The 18,143-nt window shown below is 33.4% G+C and overlaps 4 protein-coding genes across 4 annotated transcripts; 1 reads left to right on the top strand and 3 right to left on the bottom strand.

Moving 5' to 3' along the window:
• Window positions 1-2,663: 2,663 nt before the first annotated feature.
• Window positions 2,664-6,460, bottom strand: LOC123197941 (beta-glucuronosyltransferase GlcAT14B-like). The gene is made up of 4 exons (XM_044612467.1): window positions 5,686-6,460; window positions 5,423-5,498; window positions 5,209-5,324; window positions 2,664-3,628 (listed from the first exon to the last, which is right to left on the bottom strand). Exons 1-4 carry the CDS (start codon window positions 6,278-6,280, stop codon window positions 3,114-3,116), a joined length of 1,302 nt encoding a protein of 433 aa, XP_044468402.1. The 5' UTR covers window positions 6,281-6,460; the 3' UTR covers window positions 2,664-3,113.
• A 4,943-nt stretch (window positions 6,461-11,403) lies between these two features.
• On the bottom strand, window positions 11,404-13,766 carry LOC123197940 (pentatricopeptide repeat-containing protein At5g39980, chloroplastic-like). The gene has a single exon (XM_044612466.1). It carries the CDS (start codon window positions 13,631-13,633, stop codon window positions 11,588-11,590), a length of 2,046 nt encoding a protein of 681 aa, XP_044468401.1. The 5' UTR covers window positions 13,634-13,766; the 3' UTR covers window positions 11,404-11,587.
• Window positions 13,767-14,796: 1,030 nt separating this feature from the next.
• Window positions 14,797-15,552, bottom strand: LOC123197544 (LOB domain-containing protein 27-like). Its single transcript, XM_044611862.1, has 2 exons — window positions 14,936-15,552; window positions 14,797-14,866 (listed from the first exon to the last, which is right to left on the bottom strand). The coding sequence occupies exons 1-2, from the start codon at window positions 15,550-15,552 to the stop codon at window positions 14,797-14,799; spliced, it is 687 nt and encodes a 228-aa protein (XP_044467797.1).
• Window positions 15,553-16,224: 672 nt separating this feature from the next.
• Window positions 16,225-17,147, top strand: LOC123198315. The gene is made up of 2 exons (XM_044613001.1): window positions 16,225-16,403; window positions 16,494-17,147. The coding sequence occupies exon 2, from the start codon at window positions 16,500-16,502 to the stop codon at window positions 17,091-17,093; it is 594 nt and encodes a 197-aa protein (XP_044468936.1). The 5' UTR covers window positions 16,225-16,403; window positions 16,494-16,499; the 3' UTR covers window positions 17,094-17,147.
• Window positions 17,148-18,143: the final 996 nt, after the last annotated feature.

The raw sequence follows: 18,143 nt of genomic DNA, 5'->3' as shown, positions 1-18,143 counted from the left end.
TATCTTATATATGATAAAGAGTGGGTAAATAGACACCCATAGAGCATTGTTCCTTGCACCTCTTATCCTCTCACTAGAAAATGGAATTCCCAACCAGTGATTAGATAACAATATCTCATATATGTTAATGTAATACAGTTTAGACCAAACGATCTTTAGTAAGGATGTGATTGAGATATGCTTGGAATTTGTGCTCTCTCTCTTTTTTATGGAAAAGTTATCGTCTGCAAGGGTGTAATTCTTGGGGCCATTGTTTTGTTCGCATCACTGAGAGCAACCAATCATGGATTAAAAGCACTAACAATGAAGCTCTTATAAGAAGAAAAAGAAGCAAGGCATATCTTTTTTCATGCACGTCTTGTATCTTTCAATGCTGGATTAGACAATAGATTTAATTTCCCATGGGTTAAACATTAATTAATTAGTTAAATTCAGTATCATTAGAGGACTTTATTCTTTAAACTCCCCCAGATTTTGTTTCACTCCTCTCCTCTTAATGCCAATATTAATTTATTATCTTTCATGTCATCGCATGATTGCACATCCCATGCTGCTAAATCCTATTTTCCATTCAATTTTATGCTCTTCAATCATAAAAGTTTGCAGTATAAATCCTGCATCAGAGAATTGTTAGATATGTATATGCATTTTAAAAGAGTTTATAAGCTTTTAAATTTAGGAGTTATTTGTTCAAAGTTGACAATATTTTCATAGTAAGCCAAATTATTAGAGTAGAATATTAGATGGACCCATTATGGTCAAAGGAGATCTCTCTGGGCTGCTCCAGATCTTTAGATAGTTGACAATTTATATATAAAAAGGGCATAAAAAATCATCATGGATTACTTATATAAGGCTCTGTGATATGTGGCATAATTATAAATTAACATTAATTATTGGTGATAATTAGCTAGCTAGCTCCTCCCCACAATGCCACCTCCCTGTTATAATGTTAGCAACAATTTTTTGTATGCATTAAATTGCATAGATAAGGGAGCGAAAAGGAAGGTGTGAGGGCTTGGATTTTGGCAAGAGAGCTTAGATTAGAGCAGTTCGGAAAGCTTCTTGGCTTATTCCTGCCATGCATACATCAACCACAAGTCATCACTTCTTTCTATATCGATTACAAGGAATCTAAGGCTCCCTCTGTGTGTGTGTGTGTGTGTGTGTACACACATATATATGGTTTATGTATTATGGATTAGGGCTGAAGCCTCACATGTCTTCCATGTTTATCAATATTTCTTCAGCCCTAAGGGTTTGTTTCAGTGGCAAAACAAGAGTATTTTAAGATCAAATTCTTGATTTACTTGGATCGTTTAGCTTTGGTAGAGTTTTTCGTTACAAAAAAAAAAAAAATCATCCCAAACCCACCTTCCAGATTTGCTTCCAGAGAGATTAACAAGGTAATCGTCTTATTAATTTCCTTCTGACTATATGTTATCATCTCTTCAAGTATTCAGTGGATAATTGTGCTTCTGCCATCCTAGACATTACCAAAAAATAAGCTGGACATGGTATTTTATTAATTGCATTTTTTTTATCGATAACTCTTAACTCAGACAAACTAATATGACATTACTGAACGATTATTACAAACTTTCTGATTAATTTTGTAATGGAAACAATCTGTTGAATCTCTTGTTTTTGAGCTAAATGATTCTCCATGCAGGCTATTCCTTAAGGTATAAACCAGCTTTTGCTCGCTTCAAGAAGACAAGGTTTATATAATTACTTCTTCGTATTCTTGGACAATTGAGGTTATATATAACAATTGAACGAATTATAGAGTATATGAAAACAATAATGTAATAATCATATTCAAACTAATATAACCAGTAAAGAAAAAGAATACATGATTTATTTCGATTCACTCAAAATAAGTTTATGTTTAACAGAGTTAATATTATTTTATATTTTTTGTTACAATAAATATATTTGTTAATGAATTCTTCTGTATTAATCATATAAAAGAATAATTTATTTATATATTAGTTTTTATCTTTAGGGTAAATTTACTAACTTAAAACGGCTCTTTATGGGTTAAGACCATACCTAAACTTTGCTTTGAAGATTAGGAAAATCAACTCTCTAAAGGTTTGAAATAAAACAAAATCCGAGGATGACTCCCCTCGATGCTAGATTCAAAGGATTAGTAATAAGTCCATGTTGTATATGTTGGTTTTAGTTTAATAATAAACCATTTATTTATGTATTAGTAAGTTTTAATTATAATTAACAATGTTAAATAAGTTCAAATTTGAATTTAGATAAAAAGAATGAGGTTCAAACCAAGGTTGAGGTTTGTTGTCATAAACGAAGAGATTTGAATACAATGCTGATGGCTTTTTTTGGATTTAAACTGATGCCAAATAGGATCACAAGCTCAGCCCAGATCAATCCAGCCCAGCTACTAAATTACCTAAAACATCAGTCCACTAGTTATAGCAATCCATAGTATTAACAACGATGTGTTACATATAATTAGATATAATATTATATTTAATTCAACATCACTTAAACACATTATGACATATCATCATCGGTATCCAAAAATGCAAATAGTTTTATTGGATATGAAAATGGAATCACCAAACCATTATAGTAACTGAAAGGTGAGCAAATAGAAGTAGCTCAATAATGCACAAGGCAAGTAACAAAAGTTTCTAAGAATTTTCATCTGTTATATGATTCTTCCATTGAATTTTCTTTTTGTAACACAGTTTTAGCCAAATACTCTTCCATGACATCAATCCAAGTCCTGAACAGGCTTGGTGTTCGATCAAGGCAAATGCATGTGGGAAATGAAAAGGGGCAAATAAATTGGGATACTAAGACAGAATAACAAGCTCAGTATTTATACCAGAGTATTACAGGTGTACTCCCAGCTCCGTAGCTGAAATCTTCCTGGAAATCCATCTCTTTCATGTGACTGTACCAACCAGAGAATCCAACTCTACAATCCAGAGATCATATATAGTTTCTGCATGCTTAATTTCTATCTTCTCAACTAGAAGGTAAACTGATTACCTGGTCATATCCTTTTTCGTCTTCTGATATAAACTAACCCAAAATAAATGGGATGCACCTCCTACAGTAGACTTCAGTTCTTGTTACTTGCACTGTCTTGGCCGGAATTTCTCACTTGATAACAGGGAGCTTATCAAAGTTTCAAGCCTTTTGGCTCCAGGGCCAGGCCTGAGGCTAGTGGTATTACCAATAAGAGAACATGGATCTGTCCCATTTTCCCCTGTTCCTATGCACCAACCACCAGGAGTAGCCATTCCTGGACCTCGGGACAAGAGCTCCGCATCAATTTTGTCAAGCACAGGATTGTCACGGGGGAACTTTCTTGCAAATGGGGCATTGCTGTCAACCATCCTTCTCATGTCAGCATCTTGAAGGTAGTGTGGATGCTGCTTAGGAGGATTGTCCCATGAAATGAAATGGAGGTCACTATTGACAGTGGTGTTACGGAACTCTTGAGCATTACAGATGACGGTGTGGAAGTAACCTTCTGGGGAAGACAAGAAATTTGAATAGTACATGAGGACAGTCCGTGGTAGGTTGTCCCATCCCCAGATGCAGTAGTCAATAAAAGGCCGGGAAAGTGCCATCCAAGCAGATCCTATGACAGATAAGTGTAAATGTTTGGTTTCAGCAACCCACCCACAAAAAGTAATATCAATTGCAAAAGGGGACATAGTAAGGACCTCTACTGTCAAGCACCATTCAAACATATGAGCTTTGCTCAAACCCTACTTAAAGAAAACAAGCCACTTAACATAACCTTGTAGTGGCTAATAATAACAAAGATTAAAACTTATAAAGGATCAGGAACTACAATTCTGAAATTAACAAATGAAATTTACCAATGACTGATGAAATATCTAATATCACATCATAGTTGAGAACAGCATGTACTATTGTGCAGCAACCAAGGAACAAATGGTCAAATCATCTCACAAAGTAAATGCAACTTGAGAAAAGAAAAGATCTTAGAAAATATTATGATCCTGATAAAGAACAAGCAAAGCCATACTAAATCAATGATATGCACCTATCCTAAACTGCAGGTTACATTAATAGTATCACATAATAATTCAATCAACATGCCTCTTCCAAATAACTTCAGGTAAAAAGACAGTCAAAATAGATGATGAGTTTTCGAAAATTGTTGTCGCCCAACTAAATCATTAATCACTTTCCCTGCCATTCTATTCTAATATATAATTGGTGCAAAAACAATAATCATCTCTAATAAGATATCTACATATGTTACAAGGACATAAGGGGGCAGTAAAATGTTAAACAAAAGTGCATGATTCTGCTGAATGCTGATAACATGTATAATAATGACCTTGATGCTGGGTATTCTAACCTTAGAAGATCTAGAGCAACTAATTATAACATGAAAACAACTAAAATGTCATTTGCCATTGCTAGGATTACAAGGCAGAGCATTAGAAAGAATGTTGAAGTCAGAAATCACAAGAATTTCCAACTAAATTTTACCTTGGTCAAATTTTTTAAGAAAGCTAAACATTGTTTCCTGAATTCTGCATCTGTTGGTAAATAAGTGAAAATAAGACTCATCGCAGCCAGCATAACACTGGAACATATATTTTAAAACAAAGCCTGCCAACCCTCCATTATAATTTTCATTTCAAGCTAATGCTAAAACAACATGAATCTACTCATTCAGGTAATATCGCAAACTTGTATGATTTTAAGCAGCTCTTCAACATATTTTCCTCCGTTTTTAGATCAAAATTTGGACTCAGTTCCCCCAACTGTCTCAACTTCTCTAAGAAATCCCATTTCAACGGAGATTCCAAATAAATATCATATCTTACCAAAATCAAGTAAAACTGATTCATCCAAAATAAATAACGAGAAATGTAACTACATATTATGACTCAGTCAGTCTACTCTGCCCTGTTAGAGCCTTCAGTCAATGAACCCTGACACTGTTAGAAACTTCATAATTATCGACACAGTAAACTAAAACGCCTGCACAACTCAGCAGCTCAACCATTTATATGGTTTCTTTACAACTTTTTTCAAAATTTCATCTTTATATTGGCAAACAAGATACAATATAAATAGATAATAAGTCAAAGTAAGAGATATAAACGGCAGTATTTATGCATAAACAGAATATACACACACACACACACACACTGAGAAAAGCTAGAATTTGCACACCTGTAAAGAGTTTAAATGCAGATGGTACACTCCTCTTCTGTGTAACCCAAAATACATCAGCTTTCTTTGTCATGTACAACCCTGGATCTATTATTACCGGTCTCGCCCTCTGGAACCTACCACACAAACACAATCAAACTTCACAGGTGAGCTCCAAAATTAAAATCAAAACCAGCAAAAGCATGAACAAAAAACAAAGTGAATTAAAACTTACTCTTTCCACCCAATATTGCTAGTATGATCAATGAAATTCAGATCCCTCGGCAAATACGAAAACGTATGCAACAGATCTAGAAAACACAAAGCCACAAAAACAAGACAAAATTGATTAAAACTCAGATTGAAAACCCACAATCTAAAGAAAACCTAATTAAAATTAGATCAAACCCACCAAACTTAATCAAAACTATACTAAACCCGGATTCAAAACATCATTAATCTCAAAAAAAGAAAAAAAAAAAAACAAGCTTCACTAACCATCCTGAGTCACAAGTGGATAATCAGATGCACTGAGATTAATAAACCAATCCCACTCTCCACCTTCCCTCAACAAAATTGCAGCCCCATGTAACGTAGTGGCCACCATTGTAGGCCCTCTATAAGTCACAAGATTGGCCTTACCAATCACCTTAACATTCCGAAACTGCACAAACAAAGGGTGCTCATCGACAAATTTCTTCAGATCTAAACGCTCGGCATCAGACGCCTCCCTATCCAAATGAAGAACATAAACATTATTTGGATGATACAGCGCCAAAAGGGTACGCTTCGTCATGTTACCGTCCCCCACAGATCCGGAGATCATGTAAGCAAAACGTGGAGACGGAGGCAGTGTAACAACAGGAATAGGCTGAAGTTTGGATTCAACAAAAATTGAAGACCCAGAAAACGAAAATGAACGATAAAACGGCAAAAGCGGAGTGCCGTCTGGTGAAGTTAAAGTGGTGAGAAAGAGGAGGAACAGAGAGAGTATTGAGCCGATTGCAAGAGGGAAAATCCATTTTCTTTCGACTGTTGTTTGGTGGGCATTGTGATGTCGTATTTGCATATAATAAGTCTTCAGTTTCTTCATCTTGTTTCAGCTCAGAGTCAGCTTGAAGTTATTCGTTTTGAGGAGCTTTTGTAGGCGAACAAGGAGAAGAAGAAAGTGGAACAAGGGAGAAAAAAACACCAGAGTGACGCCGCGAACAATGGGGAAATTTAAAGAAAATAAAACTTCCTCTGCACTTTCGGAAGTTGAAAAATTATTATTTTGTGTTTTTTCAAGATAAGTGTCTAATTAATTATCTCTTAAATTAATAATTATTGTAAGTAGTCAAAATAATTATTACATTTTTATTTCAATTATTTGAAATCAATTAAATACAAGAAAGCATGTGAAACATGTTTTTTTTTTTTTAATTATGTATTACAAATTTCTTGGAAATATATTTAATAAATAAAAATATCTTTAATTAAAAAATTGGTGAATATAATCCAAAGTTTGTATATATCATTATATCTTAATTGATAAATTTATTTTATCATATGATTTTAGAAATTATATATAAAATTAATCTTATTGTAAAAATTATATATTACATATGAGAAAAAAATAATTTTTTTAATAAAATAGTAATTTACATATAGATTATTCTTATTTATGAATAAATATAACTAATAATTATGGACTATTTAACCATCAATTTGGGGGTTGAATTCTTATCAAACTACTTTATGTTAAAATAAATCAAATTCAAATTGAATTTTTATTTTAATTTAAGATAAGAGCTTATTGATGTGATTATATTAGAGTTTGTCTTGTCGACAATTTTTTTCTTCAATTCTTTTTTACTTTAATAATTTATTTTTTTTATGATTCTATTTGTTCTTATTTTGTGACTTACCCTCTTATATTATTGTTTGCAAATAATTAAACCAATCTCGATCTTTAGTTAGTTAACCGTTATTTAGATTCAATTCAACTTAAATTTATTTTTAAAATAGAAAAATTAGAAATAATTATCGATGTATATGAAATTTTGATGGAAATGACTCAAATTTTTATAATTATATTTTTTATAAAAAAAATTAATTAAATGTACTAAGCATTTAGAATTGTAGTTAGGGTGGCGCATGCATGCTTTCTATTAAATTTAATATTTCTTTAAAAAATTCAATTTCCTAATAATTCAACTAAAGGGTATAAATAATTAATTATGGTATTCATTTTCAGACTTTATTGTCCCCAACAACTACACACAAAAATGACTTCATAGTAATAATAATAAATTTGGTCCTAATTGAAGGCTATCTGCACATCACCAATAAAAAGACCAAATTACCCCTAAAAGAAATCACCCTAGCCATCCATTTTGATTAAATTCTAGGTCAAGTGGGTACCCATCTAAATGATTTTGATTAAAAGGAATTAAGACTCTGTTGAATTACAGAGGCACTGTCCTTTTTATTAAAGTCTAGGGCTGTCATTAGTGCTAATTTAATTAGATTATTCAAGAGATAATGACATAATCATGGAAAATGTTAACCTACCAAAGGATATTTTGGGGCATTTGTAGATTTTATATAGCATGAGGAAATAGCTTATTTGATTTTTATGCATTTAAATGAAATCATTTTATTAATATGACTATTAGAGGAATACTTTTGACTGTCAATTCTATTAAATTCTATAGCTAAAGAGACTTTATATGATCATACTTATCATACACATGGAAAAAAGAAAATGTCAACATTAATTTTGATTACCAATTGGAAATCCCACAAAAAGATAAAATCTTTAAGGGTGTACTTGTCTAAGTGCTTTGTTATAAAAATGAGAATCAAAATCAAAATTGGTCGAATCTTAAGATTTATGTATTAAAATTGAATTCTATATAAGTATGTTCTTACCTTAAATTTATCCGATTAGTTTAAATTCTAAATATTTGGTATTATTCACCTATAAATTTTTTACCGGACAAAAATTTATTTTTCAAGATATATTTTCTACAAATATTAAGCATATTGATTAGGGGAACAAATTCATTAAAGAATTTTTTTGAGAAGAAAAGCTAAAGCTCAAAACTTTCACCTAAAAATCATTAACAAAAGAGATAATGACATTTAATTAGCAGGATCAAACTATCTGTTTTATTTTTATTGAATAGAATTATTTTTTAATTATTCAATAAATCAAATTTTTAAAATTTTTTATCAAAAAATATCGAAATTTTACCATTGCTTATTGAAAATATTGAAGGGGACAACAAAAGCTCCACCCTTCATATGATTAAAGAACACCCTCATCCTCATTTTCTAAAATACATGCACCATACATACATACATACCAGAAATGGCATTAAAATGAAACAAAAAAAGAGAGACATTAAACTTGAAAAAAAAAAAAAACCATTGACACAAACAAAAAGCAAACAAAGATTACAAAATTGGAAACTTTTTACAAACAAAACAAATAGAAACACACCTATCGTTCTTGTTCGTACTAAACAATAGATAAAACAGAAAAATGACACTATAGGTGACTTTAGTGAAAAAATTTGGAAACTTTCGTGTGCAGGGCAAGGGGGTGAAGTGTTGAAATATAATTTTTCGGTTTTTTTCATATATTATAATAAAACGATGATGATTTGTTACAAAGATATGAAAAAAAGTATTATGTTGGGTTATTGATCAGGTAACCTAAGTATGGTTCTAAATCCAATTTTTGAATCGTTTTTGATTCTTTAGAGGGTTGGAATTATAACCAACTTGATAATTCCATTTCACAAAATTCGAAATTAAAACCTATTTGAAATAAGCTGATTCTAAATAGAAATCAGAAGTGAAATGGAAACATAGTGACATTAAGTCAATTTTGGTAACGCGTTCATAGACTTTGATTTTTTTTTAGTCAATATACATTTTTGAAAATCTAAGGTCCATAGAATGTTTAGTCATATTTATTACAAACAATTGAATATTTGAAAGAGATTGAAGTTGACATATACATACATACATACATACATACATATATATATATATATATATATATATATATATATATATATATATATATATATATATATATATATATATATATATATATATATATATATATATATTTAATGCATAGTAAAATCTATAGGGCATAAATATGATAAAGTTTTGGTTGAAATAGTTGGCATAAGATCATCCCCATTTTGTGACTGTCTTACATAATTTATTCATTGTGTGTATAAATCTGGTGGCCTAACAGAGTTCTCAACTGGTGAAATCTATATGCAAACACCAACTGCTACTGTTGTTAATATGTCTAGACTTTGTATGATTTTGTGCAATAAAAAATAAAACAAAATAATAACTATAAAATTATGTATATTCAGTTTTAATTATTTAATTAAGTATTTAAATATTATGTCTTCATGTAATTTAATAATTTTAAATTAAAGATAAAATAACACTTAATCACATGATAATATATTATCTATTATCCAACTAAAAACTCAAGATGGAATGCTCATACTGTTGCTCAAGTCTTAAGGTTTAAGCCAACTATACCTAATTTATGTATTAAATGTAATTGGACCCCATTTCAGAAAGCAGATGCAATTTGATCACACTGGTGGTTAGAGCAGTGGCAGCTACCAGAGACAGCAGCCCTCCACTATTAAAGTATTAACCTAGAAGAAAACTCTACAAATAAACCTTGATTCAATACCATTCACCCAACACAACTCTAGGTGAATTTGATCCTGTGGATAAAATGAATTTGAATCATAACTCGCATTGGACCTGTAGGCGAATTTTACATGCCATGTGTGTACATTCCACAATATTTGAAGATATTAAGATGTGACTGGTTAAATAATTTATGAGTTCTTTAAAAATATTAAAAAACATTTTGGGTTGTAAAGCCTTATAAAACCATCCAGTCCCAATCGGATAAAAATTCACATACACCTGGATTCTTGTTGTGGTTAGACTTGAGACTAATTGGAGTGACACTGGAACATGAATATTGCAAAAACCTAATCTGAAAGTAAGGTATCATGCTTCAAAGTTCTATGCAGATAAAGGAAAATACATCACTTTCACTATAATTTAAAATGCTTCCCCACAAATAGAATTTCCGTAAATGTGAATTTTCCTAACTTTTCCAAATTATATAATCAAATGTGAATACGAAAGATATAGGACACATGTTCAATCACTTTCTTCTGTCTTTAAATGGCTACATATTTCAAACTTCAACCAAAAGGTAAAATGACAAACTTTTTACCAAAAAGTTGATACCTTACTGCTATTCTTTCTCATTAGGTTTAGTAATAATCATAGATGATATCACCAAAGAGCAAAAGAAGAAATGTAGATAATACGAAAGAGATCAACTTTTGGAGAGAAAATTTTCTACCAGTATTGTTATGCAGAAACCCATAAATTAAATAATTGCAGTAAAATAATTTAAGGATTTACATGAAATACCTCAAAATGGAAGAAACCCACTGGTAAAGTATGGAGAGGAAATCACTAATACTGAAGGTTTAGTACAAGGAGAGCAAAAGAGATTGAAAGCTCTCTCTAATATTAAGTGAATGTGATGAATTTACTTTTATGATGAAATGATCGTTCCATCAATGGAACACCCGATTTGGGACTTTCTGTCATGGCAGTTCAAGAGAGAACGAGACCGATTCTCTGACAATTGGACATTTTGCCATAATTCGGAGATTTAGGTGGAACATCTGTGCTTCAACAGCTTGGAGTGTCTGTATTTCTTCTGGAACGTCTATCTTACTCCTAGTATGTTTGTTCCAGAATTCAGGTCGCTATATTATTGAAAGATTAAATTTTCGCTTGACAGTCATTTTCCTTTCTTGTTCGTGGAAAGTGGAGAGTAGACTTTCACAATCATCACAGTGGAGGAATCTTCAAAATGACAATAACTCATTTGGAGATCCATTTTAATTTGTTGACAGAAGGTGAAGATTAGACTTTCAACAACTATCACAATTATCACAATCAAGGAATCTTTTAACTTGATAATAACTCATTTGGAGAGCCAGTTTAATTTCGAGGATAAGAGAAAGATGAGTGTGTGAAGCACGGAAGAAATATGGTCCAGACACAAACTCATGAAGCTCTTACCAATAATTTCATTTACTACTCCATAGTTTTTTGCAATATAATAAGTAAATTGTATCAAGAAGCAAAACTGTAATGCTTACGCCACTGTTTTTTCATTAATCTAGAAGACAATTACAGAAGGGAGTGATTGTATAAAGATGAGAATTGAAAAGAAAATATATTCATTTAATGTAGCACAATCTGCACAACAAAATAAATTTACAACTGTAGGGAAAAAAATTATAGATCCAGAACAATTAGCATTTCTGAAAGTTTATGGCTTTGAAGTTCCTCTTTCATTCATTCGATTCATAATTCGTGATGCCTCATTTAGTCTATTTGCTCGTTCATATATGCCAGCAACAACCAGATGCAACTCCTTTTTGTTGATGTTAGAATCAGAGTCCAGCTTTTCGAAAAGTGACTCCATAGTGTTGAAGTCCTTTCTTGCACCATACAGACTCAGCATCTGGAAATGAACTTCATCAGAAAAGATACAACCTTCTTCTTGCATCTCTTTATACACAGCATCTGCCATCTCAAATTCCTGGAGCTTTCCATAAGCATTCAGCACAAGAGCAATCACATTAGAATCAGGGAAATATCCTGCACTTCTCATCTTCTGAAACACTTCAATGACATTTGCATGCTTCTTGTTCCTTGAAAAAAGCTCAATCATGGAACCGAATACTGATATATCCTTGACCTCCCCAGCCTCAAAAGCCTGTCTAAAAATCCAAGTAGCCTCCTCTATCCGACCTGCCTTTGCTAGAATAGATACTGCAGTCTCCCTAGGGATGTTGTCCGGTTGCTTGAGCTCATGAAGCAAACGCTTTGCATGAGCAACTAAACCTACCCTTTCATAAGCAACAATCATTGTTTGATAAAGCACTTGATCAATCTTAATCCCAGAGCTCCTCAACTTCTGAAACAAGATTGCAGCCCGATCTAATTTCCCTGCCTTGCCCCAAATAGATATTATTGTTGAGTAAGTAATGGCATTTGGTGCAATCCCTCTATTCTGCATCTCTTTCAAAAGATTAGTCGCCTTTTCATGCTCGAGAGACTTCCCATAAATCTTCATCATCGTGTTATAAGTAACAACATTCTGCTCAATTTCCTTGCTTTGCATCAACCTAAACAAATGAATAGCCTCCCCAAAAAGCTCAGCCTCACCATAAACCCTCAAAAGGGTGTTATAACTAACAACATTAGGTTCAATCCCTATCTTCCTCAATGTCCAAAACAACCTATCGGCTTCCTTAGCCATATCCAACTGCCCATAAACATCAATCATAATATTACAACTTGTAAGATCAAGCGGGCAATCCACTTTCTTCATCTCAGCAAACAGTGACAGCGCCTCTACAAACTTCCCATTCTCAACATAAACATTCAAAAGAGTTGAATAACTAACGGTATCTGGTACAACTCCCACTTCCCTCATCTCCTTAATCAACAATCTTGCCTCTCTAAATAACTTCGCCTTCCCAAACACATTGATCATTGTATTATAAGCAACGAGATCAGGCACAATCCCTGCATTCTTCAACCTCGAAAATATCGAAATTGCCTTTGAATAATCACACAACTTCCTCGCAAGCTCAATCAAGTTACTATACAATACAAGATCACCCGAAACCCGGTCTTGTTCCATCAATTGCAACCAAGAAAGAGCTGAATCAAACATACCCTCTTTCCCAAAACACGTTATAAGAGTCGAATACGTGTACCTATCGGGCGCCACACCTCTCTCACGCATTTCATCGAACAGGCCATGTGCAAGCTCCCATTTTTTATCCCTCAAAACATTTCTCAAAACAACGTTGTACGCAAACACGGACGGCGAATAACGAGCCACGTCATTGATCCAATCAAGAATGGCTAATGATCTCTGGTAATCTTGTTCCCGAGATAATAACGAGACCATGAAACGAATTGAGAGTTGTCTGTCTTTGTACGGTGATAATAAAGCGTATAGTTCTTGTTCGTTTTGTGTTTGACTCATTGATTGTACGAGTTCGTCCATGTCCACGCTGTGGTCCAAGAAGAGTTGGTTTTGCTTCTTGGGGTGTTTGTGAAACTGTGTCGTTTTGAGGGGAGTTTTTCTCCATACGTCTTTGGTTTTTGGAGACGAAGAAGGAGAAGAAGCTAAGGATGTAATGTAGAGTGAGAAATGGGCTCTGGGTTTTGCAGGTACGGTGTGAAAATGTGGTTTGGAGAGGGGTAATAGTGGAAGAGAAAACGGAGAAGATGAAGAAGAAGATGGGAGTGAGTCTAGAACGTGCATGGAAGTAGAAGCCAAAGAGAACGTACACATCTTTTCTAGAGTCCTTACAAAAGAGTTTCTTCTGAACCTTTTATGAAACTTGGCTCCTGGATTTGCTAGAAACTGTTACACTGTGCAAATTATAGCTTGTTAGGAGAAGTTGTTAGTCATGTCTTTATGACTAATCTTTTTGTTTATGAATTTATATATATAAGGATATACATTAAATTAAGATAATATTAATCATTTTCAGTCCCAAAATCATTATCTTTATTAAAAATTTTTTGTTGTATCTTTGTTTTGTTTTTTATTGTTTTTGTGCAATAAAGCAACAAATTGGGAAGGATTACAACAATTGTTTTGAGGGATCTGAGTCCACAATCACAAACCAAAATCACTATAATTGTGAAATAATGGAAACCTGTATTGCACCACATAGTGTTTGAGAGAGGCAGGAGAGGAAGATTGTGTCATTACTCCATTGCCTGCAAATCTTACCATGGCTCAACTCAATAGCCACAAGAAAAGAAAAAATTAGAAAGTCCAAAGCTGAAGTCTGTCCATTCTCTAGCACAAGGATCATGAACTTGGAGTCTGCAAAAGACATTTGGACTACAGACCTTGCAATGGAGACAATATATGCCTAATCACCTGCAAGGAATACCGAGGCAACAAAAAATTGCAATGGAGACCGGATGTGCTACAAAAGGAAGTGCTGGTGGAGACCAGATGATCTGCAAATCACATAAACATGAGGAGAAAAGCAGCTATTTGTTGCAAATTGCACAGACCACATGATATTTCCAATGTGAAAGCTTGACATTATGCGACCAAAACTTTCTCAGTGTTCGACAACTCAAATGGTACATGATCAAAAATGCAGAAGCCAAAGATGAGTTTTGCTCTGAATCTAATGCAGAGGAGCAAATAGCCTTTCCAAGCAGCATTCGAGCCGCTTAAACTCAAACTCAGGCTCAACAATAGCACAACTGAATCTGGTTTAGATAGTTACAGCTTGATTTTATTGCAAGCTTAATTGTAACTTTTACAACATGTAGAAAAAGAATAATTAACAGACTATCAAGACAACTATAATCATCAAACGTGTTACAAACTCTACACAGTAATCCAAATGAAATCCTAGGTGAATATGTAAACTGAAAAATAATCATCCCTAAACTATAAATTAGTAAAACCCAGAAAAAAAAATCAATCTATATACATGAATTCTCGTCCTTTATTCTTTGGACTAAGAGCTCCTTATTAGCATCCTCTGATTCCAAACTGCAAAGAGAAACAATTAATATTATTAACTAAGTTGACATTAATTGTTTGTCATTAATTAAAGCTCACCTTGAAGATTCTGTACATGGATTGATATTAATGAACCCATTTGTATCAAAGGGGTAGTCATAATCCTCAGGAATTTGTAATTCTGGAATTGTAATGGGAAATTCTTTAGCATCATTATAAATAAAATTTTCTTCAACCTTCAAACCATTTTGCTTCATCAAAATTTCACCAGTTTCTGCATACATATCAGTTTGCCCTCTATTAAGGGCATGACTCAAAGCTGTGCTTATTTCAGAAAGTGATGTTGAAGAAGGTACTTGAAAATGGTCACACTCTTTGTATCTCGCCAGCGTTGCCCTCACCAACTGAAGCTCATTCATGGCGCTTTGTATATGATGCTGGAGTTTACCAATAATCCCCCAACATCCATGAACCGGATACTTTGCACGAATGGTGGACTCAAAAATAATGGTTCTCATAGCTTCATCCTTTTTATCACTATCAACCTTGTTCAAGATACTCGCAATATTCGACAGCCTGAAAAGGCGGTGAGCATTCAGAAACACCTTGGGCTGATCAGCCGGGAAGTAGCGAGCAAAAGGGCAGTCAGGGGCACATTTTCTCCTTTGATATTTACATGCAGCACAAGCATGTTTTGTGCCTCCAATTTTGGTCATATTGATGACTAAAAAATTCCATAATAGATAATACCCTAGAAGAAAAAGTGAGAAAAAACCATTGGAGGAAGATGATGAAGCTTGCTTCCTTAACATAAATAATTTTCGATTTTGATGCATGGTTCCAAATATCTCAAGGTTGATTTTGCTTTCAAGTTTGAAGAATATAAATACTTAACTGATAATTTGATTTAGATGATCGGAATTATGATAATTGTATCTTTTATGAGGAATATATCTAATATTTATTATCAAATCAAATTTGAAAAAGTTACTGAAAGGGCCTCAATCGTTTGATTCTTAATTTACAGAATTTGTCTGTAAGAGGAATGTTGGAAGTTGGATCTGACTTAGGAGTCTTAATGAAATGAAATTTATCTTGCAGAGTTGCAGTTGATAATATTGAACTTAGTTAAATTTTAGGTATAAAAATGATTTCAATCAAAATTAGGAGCTATCTAATTATCCTTTCAGTATTCATAATTTGAATTATTCTTAGATAATTTGCTCAAAATTATCCTTCAGGCTGCAATTTTTAGTAGATTGTAGATCTTATTATGACAAACACTTGTTAATACGACGTATACGTAAGTTATGTTTTGACACAATAGATCGAATTGTATTCATATTCAGTACAAACACAACCCATTAAGATGATATAACAAATCTCTCTCATAACTAAAATTACTCGTATTATAACCCAGAATAGCAAATTGTTGCCCCGGAAACCAGCAAATAAGCTATGGCATCCTTTAATTTCTCTCAACCTATAGCCTCATCAACCTCTCACTTTCTTCTTCATTTTCTCTTCCTTTCCCACTAGCAAAATCTGCTAGTTTCGAATAATCTGGGTAGATAATCAATCATTTATTATCTTTCATGCATGAATTTTTATATTTTTTTCATATGGTTTCTTTCTTAATTATTGATTTTTATTCTAGTCTGCAATGGAAGTCTTCGAGAAAGCGAAAGTGGTGCGTTTCAAGAGCCACCACGACAAGTATTTGTTAGCCGAAGAAGATGAAGAACACGTTTCCCAGGACCGCAATGGCGCCGGCGAGAATGCAAAATGGACAGTGGAGTTTGTTCCGAATGTGAACGTTCTGCGTTTGAAAAGCTGTTATGGGAAATACTTAACAGCTTCAAACATGCCGTTTTTACTCGGAGTCACCGGGAAGAAGGTGCTGCAAACTCTTCCGGGGAGATTGGATTCGTCGGTCGAATGGGAACCCATCCGAGAAGGCGTCCAGGTGAAGCTGAAGACGCGATACGGTTATTATTTGCGGGGCAACGGCGGCCTCCCCCCGTGGAGAAACTCAGTCACGCATGACATTCCACACAGAAGCCACACGCAAGAATGGATTATATGGGATGTTGATGTTTTAGAGTTTCAGAAACCTACTTCCGTTCCTCGGTCGCCGACCCCGCCGCCACACGCCGGACCGCGTCCACTTAAGGCTGTTGAGAAGAATGCACCAGCGGAAACATTTTCTCCTACTGCCTTTTGGCTAAAGTCCCCTTCAAATGAGGAGGTAATTTAGGTGTCCATTAAAAAAAATTGTGTTTTTATTTTCTTTTTCTTTTATAGAAAATTAGAAATGATTGAAAAAAATACGAAGAATGTAAAACGTATTCAACATGTTCCTACGAATACGTTAAGAATTTGTTTATTTATTTTCAATTGTAATTTTCTGATTAAAATATTAATAATACTTTATGTTTTGTACAAAATGTATTTGTCATTTTGTACGTAATATTCACAAATTGTATATGTAATTCCTTGTAACCCTGCCAAATGTTAAGATTTGTTTGCTTTGGACTCCAGTTTAGAGGCTAAATGAATTCAACCAATCTTATCTGATGCCCAATGATGTGTCATACATTCTCATTTACCATTGTTTAAGAGAATACGCACGATAAAGTTGATATCATGATTTAATAGTTCGATAGATTATCAAAATATTGTTCATTCTAAACACATAATTTGTTATGATTTTATTTTTGAGTTTCACAATTGATGTCTATCACATGTTTTGTATATAACTGTGCACAAGCTATTTCGTTTGCAGCTTCACCACCAAGAGCTGAGGGAAGACATGTTTATAATTTGACTGATGAAAATGGCAATGTTGATGATACAAAGAGAGCTTCGTTTCACATTTAAGGGAAGTGGGGTGGAGGAATTGAAAATAAGCTATGAAAGAAGAGATAGGAATGGATAATATAATTGTTTGTTCAAGAAATCCATTGAATGGGAAGCTGCATCCTAGCAAGTTACATCTTCCTCCAAATAATGTCACATGCATCTTCTTGTTGTTCCTTCAAAAGCTCAAGGTAAGTCTTTGTTAATCCCCTATTACTTCTCTAATTTTAATATATTGTACCATCTTAGGTCAAATGTTAAATTATTGTCCCTTTTTGACAAAACCCATCACAATATTGAGTTTGGGTAATATGAGATTCTCATACGTACCTAATATCTCTCTCGTGATTAGTTAATTTGTAATTTGTCTAAGGATGTTATATTTACTCTCTTATTGGATTCAACATCCTTACTGAATTTTATCCTACCGTTGGTCAAAAGAACATTC

The sequence above is a fragment of the Mangifera indica genome, chromosome 15 (assembly GCF_011075055.1).
Source record: "Mangifera indica cultivar Alphonso chromosome 15, CATAS_Mindica_2.1, whole genome shotgun sequence".
NCBI classification, from domain to species: Eukaryota; Viridiplantae; Streptophyta; class Magnoliopsida; order Sapindales; family Anacardiaceae; genus Mangifera; species Mangifera indica.
The sequence above is the reverse complement of the archived record's forward strand: the minus strand, read 5'-3'. Positions and strand labels throughout refer to the sequence as shown.